Genomic DNA, 12292 nt, shown 5'->3' with positions numbered 1-12292 from the left:
TATTTTTACACTGCAATATAGATCTCACTTTGAAGTAAAACCCCACCCAAATCTAACTCTTTCTGCACAAGTAACATCTACTCCACCTGCAGTGCACATGGGGGGTTATTCTGGTTCACTCCTGGCAAATTCCTTCTTAGATAGACAAAACCAAGTCATCCAGAATAAAAACCTAATAATTAGTGGTTTATGGCACCCATATGAGCCAAACTAGTAGGCCAGTATATAATTAATCAGTTCCAGTGGGTTAAAGTGATCTTACCCAGTCAGTGATGATCTAACCACTGGGGGCAAAAAGCAGAGCGTTATCCAGATTATGCACACTGCTGGCCTCCAAGGTAAAAGCTGGGGAGTATCAAACAACTCCTTCTAGGATAAGTCACTTACTCCCAATGATTTAAGCCCCTTGACCAGTTACTGATACATATGTGGAACATATCACAATCCAGAAATAAATTGCAGTTGTCATGTGAAAGGTCAACTGGATTCACAATGCAATATTTCGGCTGCTTGGCCCTCCCCTCTGACTGCTGCTTTCTCCACCTCCCATGCGCACAATCCTTTAACCCTTTGTTTGCACCATCTCTGTGAGATGTGCAAAATATCCGCTAAAAATGCCAGTGTCTCTCACATTTGTTATATATATATTCAAATAAAAAAATTCTGTATAAAATAAAAGATTATTTCTTATATAAGGTAAGGTAAACATTGCAGGTCATTATGATGAATAAAAATGTTTGTTTGGCAATATTCCCCTATTTTGAAAAATTCACTTTACCCCACCCCCCTCTTCCCACGCCACTGCATCCCATTCTGCTCCCTCATCCCATTCCTGTTAATACAATTAAACATAGAATCCAATTAACGAACGAACATACAAATTGTAGCAATGTTTCGAAATCCCAAAAACACATTTCTTAAAAAGACCCTCCCTGATCTCCAGATGTGTTATAATGATGGCTTCCAAAAACCATAATGACTTTCAGATTAAATTTTTTTTATATATATTTTTTTTTATAATTTTTCTAATGCGCTGGGAGTTTTATATAGAAAATAAAACACTGCATGTTCTGTATATCCTAATAGGAACACAGTGGAGACCATTCTTCTTTACAGAATCTCCTCTAACAAATAAATGACTGTTTTCAGAATGTTACACACAGACCCCAATAATGTGGTTTATTGCCAAATTAGTCTTTGGGGCTATTACTGTTGCCAGAATATCAACACACACATAACAAATGATGACAATGGCCCAACCACATTTATCAATTTGCATGATAATGATCCAAATTAGTTTTCATTGTAACCAAACACTGGGGTGGATTTGGAGATAATGCCATATCCCGAATATCAGCTATGATAGCTTAGTGCAGGGATGGGGAACCCTTGGCCCACCAGCTGTTGTTGATGACACATACCAGCATGCCCTGCAACAGATTTAGCATGGCCAAATAGCAAAACTGTAGCAGGGCATGTTGGGATGTGTAGTTCATCAACAGCTGGAGGGCCAAAGGTTCCCCATCCCTGTCTTAGGGGTTGATCCTATTATCCCCAATGTGTGCGGATGATTCCCCAAATGCGAATCATCATGACACCGGGTGCACTTTACGGCGGGCCGAATTAGCCGAAAAGTGCTCCCACCTCCATAGGGGTGTGAACAAATTTCAGTGAATTCGACCCTGTGAAAAGTGCGAGTTAGGGTTAATTCGGGGGCCGTTTTAGGCATGAAAACGGCACCCGAACAGCAACTCGCACCCTTTGGGGTTAAAAGGTTCGACCCCTTAGTGTGTAGTCAGCAATAAGTATATACGCATATGGGGCAAAACACTGTCATATAGTTAGTGGACTAATCAATGTCATTCACTTCATATGGGATTGCGCATAAGGTTTAGCTCATTAGTATATGTATGAAATGCCCTCATCTATACTCAAATTTGATCAGTCTGTTGGTGAAACCAGAATCTACAAGCATGTGGGAATTTCAAACATGTTCTAACCTCAATATTCACATTGTTACAATAAAGTTATATACCAAATAAGAGAAAGATGGAAATAGCAATACAATGTATGTATGTGTCCTCAATTAGCATGCTAAAAATAAGACCACTCAGTCAATGTGGAACAAGTCAAATACAGCTTTACCATCTGTTGTCTAAACTTTAATGCACAGTGAAACCACCAGGTGGCAGTGAGCCACTTGCATTGTACAAGTTTTCACTGACTGCCTGTTGCATACTAACCTCTTTGGAATATATAAGCAAGTGTCAGCAACATATTGCACACCACTGAGTGTCAGCATTGTATAACTTGCCATATATACTGTAATACCCCTTTCATACTGCTATACCGGGTTGAACCTGGGATTTTGTACACTGGTATATTCCAGCTGAGACCCCTTTCAGACTGGCGGCCCAATACGGCTTAGTGCCCGGTTGGTGATGTCACAGCTGATGCTTGGAGATTAAATCATATCCAAGTGTGGCTTGCATCGACCAGACAGCCATTCACACTGCTTTACGAGCTTGGTTCAACCCATTTTGCTTGAACCCGCTTATTTCAACTGAATACACAAATTAAGAAAATCATCACAGCCTACACAGTTGGCAATATAGCAAGAATACCATGTGAGGGAAGATACAAGAATACCATGTGAGGGAAGATACAGGTGCAATCACAGTCTAACAAAAAGCAACACCCCACCTTCTGTCTGGATTCCTGTATGGATTTTGCAAATGCACACTACAGACTTGCAAAATGTTCATCTGAGAGCAAATCTAAACAAGGACACATTTGTATGAGTTATAGTTATGTGGATGCAATACACTTATTGTACTACTACGCTTTGGATTCCCTTCTTCCTGGCCACTCAGATTCCACCAGTGTACAGTGGTGGGAAATTGTCCAGAGAGGCATATGGGATTTACAATGAAACTAATGTAATTTGGATACTTACTGATCACCAATGAGCTCATTTTGGTTCTTGCATTAAAATTGACACCATGGTGCTGGAACTAAAGTTTGTTTTAAATTAAATCAAGGCATAAAATTAAAACCATTAAAAAAAAAAAAAAAAAAAAAAAGTGATTCACTGGGTGTATTCAATCCCAAATCCAACTGTGGGGACGTCCCTGACAGTCTGATTCACAGCCATTTCAATCCGTTCCGACTGTAACTTGACAGTCAGTATTCAATGCTCAGACTGTTGAGTGCCGGAATCGGCCGTGGCTGTTTATGACAATTCAGATTCAACCTTAAAAGATGCCAAATCTGAAAGCCTTCAGTGCTGACGGAAACGGCAGCATTGAATAGGCGAGTGCCGCTATTTCCACCCACGGATATAGTGGAATAGATTGAAAACTTTGCATAAATGGTAATCTTACTATTAACTTTACTCCAGTTTTGATGTATACTGTATATTCATTCCAAACCATTAACTTTTGTATTGCCTGTTTAAAAAACACTCTTTCCTCAGCTTAAGGTTGGTGCTGGGCATCACTGGATTGTTCAGGGGCCGTGGGAAATAATTAATGGTTACTGTAAACAGAATTAATTTTGTACATAACTTGTGTCATCAAATAAAACAAATTGTAATACCCATATGAGGGTATTTATCAAACCTTGGAGAGAGATAATTGTGAGAGATAAAAGTAGAACCAATCAGCTACTAATTTAGATGTTACAGGCTGTGTTTACACAGGAGCAGATTTGTTGGTACTTCAGATCTAACAATTTTATCTCTTAACAAACTTTGAGAAATACCCCCCTAAAGGACAAATAAACAGGAAAAAAAGTGCCCAATTTTCAGCATAGAACAATCACAAAGAAAATGTTAACTTAAATAAGATCATAGAATTTTTAAAAGATCACCAAGCTATAATCATTCAGTCAAATCAAACTCTAGTAAATCAAAACCTTCCCAAAAAAAAAATATATTTTCTGTTTGGTGATAGTAAAAGTTTTTGATTCATCATACTTTTATTAATTAATTTGGGTATCATATGTAATTGTCATGATCATTACGTCCCCTTTAATCCATCTTATTTCAAATATTTCACCCAACTGTAGAGGTTCCCAAACACAGTCCTCAAGGCACTCCCATTGGTCCAGGTGAATTAGTTAGTACCTCAGTCATTTTATTTTAAGCATCTGTGCTCAGCCATGAATAGTCCTAAAACCTGGACTGTCAGGGTGCCTTGAGAACCGCTTTTGGGAATCACTGCCCTAATGTATATACTGAGAGGTATACAATGCCTCTGATGGTGAGCTATCAATGGTGAGAAGTGCCAATAGCTCACCATCAGTATTCAACGCACTCCCCATCACTCGCTGTTTCCTCCTCGCTTGTTCCCTGAGACGAGGTGGAAATGGCGAGTGTAGCCATTAAAACAGGGAACCTCGCCGTTTAAGGGGATCCTCTCAGGCTGAGGATTTGCTCCTTACATTATATATGGCGAGGGGGTTTGATGGCAAGGATGGCTTGATTTTGGCAAGGAATATCCATTCTCGCCATAAAAAAACCCTTGCTGGACGCATTGAATACCGCCCACTGAATCCATAATCCATCAGAACACATGGGACAGATTCAATAATACTTTGACTTGGGAAACTGTTCCAATAAATTAAACTTTGCTTCATCTGTTCTTCCAGATGGCCTCTTTTAACTATCTACCTGAAGTGCACTACCTAGGACAGCTGTAGCCGCAAGAGAACAAACACCTGGGTCATGCCCGGATAACAGAACGAGCACTGAATACGAAAACTAAAATGTGAAGATATTTTTTATGTACTTAATGCATAATATATGCTTAGTTTAAGAGAGAACAAACTATCAATATAAAGAAGGATATCTATGATCCTTAGAGGTTTAAATGTGCACAAATTAATGGGATGGAACAAAGTTGTTTTTATGTTCTGTTACATCTGTTTTCCTTGTAATATACTAGAAATATTTAAGTATTTAATGTGTATTTATTTTCCAAAGTGTAAGTCTTTTATTTTCTGAAGTGTAAATGGTTATAAATATGTTTTTTTTTAATAAAACTTAAAGTTGAAGAAGTCTATGTGGGAAGAACTGACAAAATAGCATTGTTAATATTTGTACCTTTCCATCTCACTGTTTTTACAGTTTTTGGGATTGTAAGAGTCAGTACAGTATGTTTAGCAGTTAGACGCCTCAACATGTTTCTCCTTACGAGCCTCTACAGATACAGCTGAATACCTGCCTCTGGTACTGTCTGCTATAATCTGGCTGTGGAGCCTGAGTGAACTTTCAAAGGCACCCATAGGTCAAACACTTGGAAAAGCACTGTGACGGCTCTTCCAGTAAAGAACTGTTTACATAAATCAATAGCAATCGAAACAAAAAAACAAATCTTTGTAAATCAAAGTCATTAAAAAACGTAACCTGTGGACCAAGAAATTACTTTGCTTTTCGGAGAACAAATTTTTACTTTCCATCATCTGTTTAGATGCCAGCCTCTGCGGGATTATAAATCCAGCAACCTAAACATCCAGGTTTTCTATGTACAAAACTTACTCATACCTTTACTCAACTATCTGGGGCTTTTAGAAAACATATTTATTGTTATGCTCTTAGCCAAAATGGCCTTGTGAAGTTCAGAGGAAATAACTGAAAGACAGTGTAAGCTATGCTTACATGTTATATCTAACTATAGATATAATACATATGCATACCGGACCTATTACCCATTGTGGCTTTATTTGTTGTAGTAACCCGTTGACGCTCATTTTTAATAGTTTCTATGGACATTATTAAGTAGAATTTAAGATATTTTTTGAACGATTTGCCAATTTCTGCTGCCTCACTTTCCCTCAGAACTGTCTTTTAGTTATTCCATTCAATAACTGCACGCTCATAAACATTTATTTGTCAGATCCCATTTTTAACCAATGAAAGTTGGAAGTTTATGGTGACCAATGTTTTTCCTTCCATTGTCAATAAAAAGGGAAAAAAATCAAAACCTAATTCTTTATTTGATTTCAATAAGTTGCAACAAATATTTAAGATTTTTTGTATGATTAAAATGAAGTATACCAAATTTCCACAAGAGGGCACTATAGGATTGTAGTAATTAGTTGAAGCTATACCATTTAAGATTCTTTTATTTTTTTAGATTTATACCATTTAGATTTTCTTTACATAACCGGCTAAAACAAAGCATTATGAAACCTGCAATCTACAGAGATATGAACTTTAGCTGGATTTTAAATCAAGTTTTACAACACTCCACATATTCTGCTCTGTATAATTGTTCTGTATCAATATTAATCTAATGCATACAACAGTCACATACTTACCCCCTTGAATTATTTTTAACTATGAAATTTGTCTCATTTCTTTTTTATAATAAAATATTGCTTTGGTTTTGCTAAAAGGAAATTAAACATGTTTTAGGCCTGTTCAAATGATCTAAAATACACAGTTACCAACTTTGACTTAAGTTTAGTGTTATATAAGTGTCCAACATGTTTTTTCACAATAACTCCTATTCATCTCTTTGACCATGTACTGTATTATTATGCTTTAACAAACAAACAAACAAACAAACAAACAAACAAACAAACATTGTCTGAAACAGTCAACATTCTACAAGAAGTGCACACTAAAACATTTAAGGGGGCTTGGATAAAGAAAAAAGAACCAGCCAATCAGATCCTGTAAAATGTAATGATTGGCTGTTACTTTATCTCTCACAATATTATCTCTTTAAGCTTTGATAAATACCCCCTTAATGGCAAAGTGTGCAAATTAGGAATATTAGTCTAAATACATTATATGCAGTGGTTCCCAAACTTTTTTGAATCTGCGCTCTAGAGAATCAGAATGTTTACAACGGCATCCCTAGGTTAAGGGGGATATTCAATCGACGTCGAGCATCTCCCGTGGGGGAGATGCTCGACGGGCCCTATTCAATGCTGTCTTCCCCGACAGCATTGAACAGGGTTTCCTGGCAGAACGAGCCCGACATCTCTAGCTGTCGGGCTCGTTCTGCCGAGAACAGCCGGGAAGTGACGAGCTGCCGGCTGCATCTCGTCACTTCCCGGCTGCAACTCGCGGCCACGCCCCCTTCTCGTCCCGCTGCAGGCGGGACATTGAATCCCGCCTGCATGTTCTCGGTCGAGCTGACCGAGAACGGGACTGGGTCACGGCAGGCGAGCAAGCTCGTCTGCCGTGACCCGAAGATTGAATACCCCCCTAAATGTTTCTTATTGAGAAAAAAAATATTAAAGTAAATTTAGTTTATATATCATCTTTCGGGTCCGTTACATGGTGAGGGACAGAATTTGCTTCTGTGTACAACATTTTATGATTAAAAGCCACTATTACTGGTTTCTCCTATTACATTGAATATAAATAATTAGAATTGGTCCTGGACCACCAACCCAGGGCAGGTGCTGGACGGTTTTCCGACAGTCGGGATTCCGAAGGTCAGTAGGCCAACGTCGGTATCCTGACACACAGGGTTGACCCTTATAGTGGGAGAATAGAAACTGTGGCAAGCCATCAAGGGGCTTCGTAGTGCTCGCCCCCTGACTGAGTCCTAGCAGTCGAGATTCCGGCATCAGCCTAATGACTGTCAAAATCCCACCTATCGACAACACTCCCCGGCACACTGTTGGGGAACCACTGCATTATGTGTTGTCTAACTAGGTTTAGAGTTAAGTTTCCTTTTAATGTTAAATTTCCACTATATTTAGAAATACTTCAGTGATATTATCATGCCGTGATTTATTTTTATTATAAACGTTCAGAGAAGGTTGCAGCCTAAAGACCAGAAAAAAAAAATCGAAATACGTTACCTGCTCCTGATGCTACAGTAAAAGGTGCCACACTGTAAACCTAAACCTTTAGCAACAAATTTTCAGTAGACAAGCATTTAATTCAAGAAAACACAAAGTTTAAAAATTGCGGCATAAATGTAGGTAGGGGTAAATTAGGGTGGGTACAGTAACTGTTAGCAATAGAACGAGCAGAAAGTTATAATGACCATGTATTTCCTCCTTTGACAAACAAAAAATATCTAATAGTCTTATGTTTTCTATCATATTTACAATTAACAAAATACATTATAATGATATAAGAATGTAGCATATAATACTGTACATTATCACCTATTAGCAGATTGCCATAACTCTGGGATTGCTATCGCCGCTAAAATACTTGTTACCAATGTTCATGGTGATTTCAGGGCATGACTAGAATATAGCGGTTTGACTTCAATGCCCAATAGAAACAAGGGCTGCAGGTAACACCTTAATGGATGAAGTACAGTAGGTATGGGTATTCCAAGATCAGGTGCACCAGGCTAAAAATGCACCAGGGTCAGTGAGTTAGCCCTGTGATTTTAACAAACTTGCACAAGAAACAGATTGGTTTGAGATCAACTTTAATACACAAACTAGAATTAAAAACATTATACAAGTCATTTCATTTCTTACATGTACAGTATTCTATTGAAATAAGGTAAACGAAAATGCTAATCAGAAAGACAAAATAGTACGTAATATATGCTAAGATCCAAACTGTAATAAACAGCCAAATGGTAGATAACAGCCGCTATTCATACAGGTACAAAAGGACCCAACATAAACGGAAGTTTAAACAAGGAACGAGGGGGCTGTATTTGAAATTAGAGTATAAAAAAGACCACCACCAGTAGGAAAACATATATAGATATGTACATTACAATAATCTGTCTAGATATTTCACCAACATGGTAATGCAATTGGTAGGTCAAAATACAAAATATTAGGATTCAAAGAAAATATCGAAGAAATAAAAATTCAACACTGTTCCATTTTTTATCAATCTACAAATAAGGTTAGAGAAGTAGTGTTCAACAGTACTTAGGGAGGTATAGGCATGTGTACAGAGGATTCTTATACCCCTTTCACATTGCAAAAATAACCCAGGTTCTTGCCAGGCCAACCTGCTGTGTGAAAGCACCAAAGTGAATAACCCGGGTTGATCAACCTGGCGTTTCAACCCGGATTAAAAGGGTTAAACCAGGATCGCGGATTACACTCAGATTAAGTGTAAAAAAAAAAAAAGACGGGTTTACGATTTCAAAATGGTATAAGCGGTATATTCACAATCATAATATTCAGGTCCTCTCAGACCGATTAACAATGATGGCAATTCGATATCCAATGGATAGGTCGACATGCACAAGGCAGATCTACACAAATTGTCGACAAACAAAAAGTCAACATGGCAATGGTCGACACATGAAAAGACAGACATGAGTGGGAATAGTAAATATAAAAAAGTGGGGGGAAACATCAATTGGTGTCCATGTGGACGTCAAAGTGTGTGGAGTGCATGCACCTTGCCCGAACAATGGCAAGACATGTGATGGAACACAGTTGACACCAAAACCAAAAACCCATGTCAGCTTTTTTGTGTGTTGACCTTTTGCCTTTATAGACCTTGGACATGTCAAAAATGATGTGTCCACCTAGACACGGTCGACCCTTTATGCCATAAAAGGAAATTTACACAGGTATGATGCAACTCCTAGACATTTCCCATGCAACTTGTGACTGCATTTGATTTTGCTTAGCTTCCAAAATACACACGTATCTATTGTGGAAGCTGACTGTACGCCAAATGGTTGACCTATATAATGGCAAAACCAATGTAAACTGATTTATAAAGAATCCTTTCTTAATGGACTATGATATATCCACAATATTGTGATGTAAAAAAACATACATACATAAAAGGAAATGGGAATTACACAAATTTATCCAAGTGTAGCAGTCCTTAAACTTTGCACTTCTACTATAGCATTTGATAATGCAATGAATATTATGAACTGAATCACTCATATAAAGTTAGACAATCCTACAAATGTAGTCTTCAGTAATGCGTTTCTCTATCATACAGCATGATTTCATCAGAAGAATATTCTATACAATAACTCAGACAGACATATTGGGTTCCTGTTCCCTCTTCTCTAATTAGTCTGATACCAAAGGAAATCCAAGGAGGCAGCTACAAAGGGTACGTAATATATTAAAGCCTCTGAACACAATATTAAAGAAGTCTCTAATTAGGACTTTAGTTTAAAAATTACCCCTACAGTCAATATGGTGCTGAATTTTTTTTTTTTACAACAGTATGTCAAGTCATTCCTCCTAAATTTAAAAGAACACCAATTAAGCCAGATGCCAACAAGTGGAGAAAAAAAAAAAAGTACCAACCAATCAGTTCATAACAGTCATTTGAGCTGACTGGATGATGCTTTACCGCTCTCAATACATTTTCCCTAGAAACACAAAACACTTTGTAGAAATTATTATACAGATGTAGCGCTTCCCAGCCAGCTCAGGGAATCGCCATTTGACGGGGACACTCGATCATCTTACATGCAGGCATGTCCCCTTAATTCGGTGGCGGAAACCCTAGCCGCCTCCTAGGGGGGAGTGTGGGGAGAGGCGGGCTCCGTCAGAATGGGCCACGCGAGCGTCTTCATGCACACTCCCCCTTCTGGTGGATGGCAATTCTATCCCCAGGAGCAGCTCTAATGAGGGATTCTCCATCTGTACATCACCACAGAATGAAATGTAATCTAGTTATCTACATCAAAGCATCAGTTATTATCCTTAAAAGGAAAAAAAAAAATAATATATATATATATACAGTCTTAGATTAGAGAGCACTCACCAGACTTCCAATTTTTGATGCAAGGTAAAACTTTTAATACATCACCAGAGTCTTCATAACAATGTCGATGTTTCGAGCCACGCCGGGCCCTTTGTCAAGACAGAAATGAGAGTGGGTCACAGCCCCAGAAGACAAGTCTTCTGGGGCTGTGACCCACTCTCATTTCTGTCTTGACAAAGGGCCCGGCGTGGCTCGAAACATCGACATTGTTATGAAGACTCTGGTGATGTATTAAAAGTTTTACCTTGCATCAAAAATTGGAAGTCTGGTGAGTGCTCTCTAATCTAAGACTGTATATTTGGCTGTACCCCTTGGATCGCGGCTTGAGTTTGGCACCCCAGCAGTTGGAATCGAGGATTGAGTGTGCTACATATATTTATATAAATAGATTTTGCCATCATACTGAAAGGTACAGTAACTAAATAAATTTACCACCTGTGTATTTCAGCATTATATCAGTAACACGTGCAATAGGCTGCAATTAGAGCTGTAGTTCCATTACTGCCACCTTATGAACATACACTCTAGCAGCCAATATACACGCTTTATACAGAAAGGTTTGTATTGCAGCTTTACTTCACAGATCACAATCTAGCAGCACCATCATGCACTATATAGAGGTAGTTATTTATTGTAGGAATGGAGAATGTCCTGTATCTACATTATACGTACAGATATACAATTACTCGATGGAGGGACTAACCAAACTACATGACACAACAAAGCCTTAACGTAAACAGTATCTTCTGTAAATACCACTTGTTCTTTAATGAACGGCAGAAATCGCTCAATAAAAATATTTTTCGGTCCTTATGTATTATCTGGACTCCCATGTTAAATGCACCCCATGTTTTCATACCCCTACTATCCAACTACGCATGGAGTTGATTTTATATAGTGTGGCGAGCGCAGCGAGGGGACACGGTCTCATAAGAAAACCGGGAGCCCAGATATTACATAAGTACCTATTTTTCAATTAAAACTGGAATTTTCTTAAATTAACTTTTAAACTGGAGGTAGACAAATGGAATTTTCAAATGTGATGAATGAATTACCACTTTAAAATGGTTGACGAACTAGGTTTTTTTTTATGATTTATATTCATCTGCAACATGACCTAACACAGGGGGCAAAGATACCAGCATAAAAACCCACAAAGGGATAAACCACTTATATGTCTGACCAAAAAATAAAAATAAATGAGAAGGCGTCACTAGTTTGCAGTGCACACAGACTTTGGTACAGTCTTATAAGCTTGCTTTTACAGCTTCTTCTATGTCTTTAAATACACTGGGATCCTCGATGGTTGAACCAATCTATAAGAAAAAAATAAAAATAAAACCATGCTGTCAAATTTCTTGTTAAACCCATAATTTCCAAACTGCTAGTTGTTTACAGAAGTAAGCTGTAGGCAGACGTTTATGGTTACAAATTGGAGTATTAGATTTAAGTTGCTGAGTGTGAGAGGGTTAATAGGATTTCCCTGTTTAAGCACAGTACAGCTGCTAAACATGGATCCGGTCCGGGTTTTGGTTTGAGCTCAGGAATTCACTGCAGCTAAAGCTGGCCATACATCTACAGATCGATTGTCAGATTGGG

At 38.2% G+C, this 12292-nt stretch overlaps 2 protein-coding genes across 17 annotated transcripts in view; one reads left to right on the top strand and one right to left on the bottom strand.

The window, feature by feature from the left end:
• The window catches only part of PPFIA2 (PPFI scaffold protein A2), a 323573-nt gene extending 317584 nt beyond the window's left edge, over positions 1-5989 (top strand). For all 13 annotated transcript variants that reach the window (XM_083182335.1, XM_083182325.1, XM_083182332.1 and 10 more), the window contains one exon: positions 4651-5989. Coding sequence is in view for 2 of the 13 variants with exons in the window: in XM_083182332.1 (XP_083038458.1) it covers positions 4651-4701 (51 nt within the window). In the remaining 11 variants the exon portion in view is untranslated. The remainder of the gene's footprint in view (positions 1-4650) is intronic.
• A 4953-nt stretch (positions 5990-10942) lies between these two features.
• Positions 10943-12292, bottom strand: part of ACSS3 (acyl-CoA synthetase short chain family member 3) — a 137748-nt gene continuing 136398 nt past the window's right edge. For all 4 annotated transcript variants that reach the window (XM_083182318.1, XM_083182317.1, XM_083182319.1 and 1 more), the window contains exon 17: positions 10943-12009. In XM_083182318.1, coding sequence (XP_083038444.1) covers positions 11941-12009 — 69 coding nt within the window. In that variant the 3' untranslated portion in view covers positions 10943-11940. The remainder of the gene's footprint in view (positions 12010-12292) is intronic.

Source organism: Crinia signifera, chromosome 4 (assembly GCF_055691185.1).
Source record: "Crinia signifera chromosome 4, ASM5569118v1, whole genome shotgun sequence".
Classification (NCBI taxonomy): Eukaryota; Metazoa; Chordata; class Amphibia; order Anura; family Myobatrachidae; genus Crinia; species Crinia signifera.
Note: the sequence above shows the minus strand (reverse complement) of the source record. Positions and strands in the feature narration are given on the sequence as shown.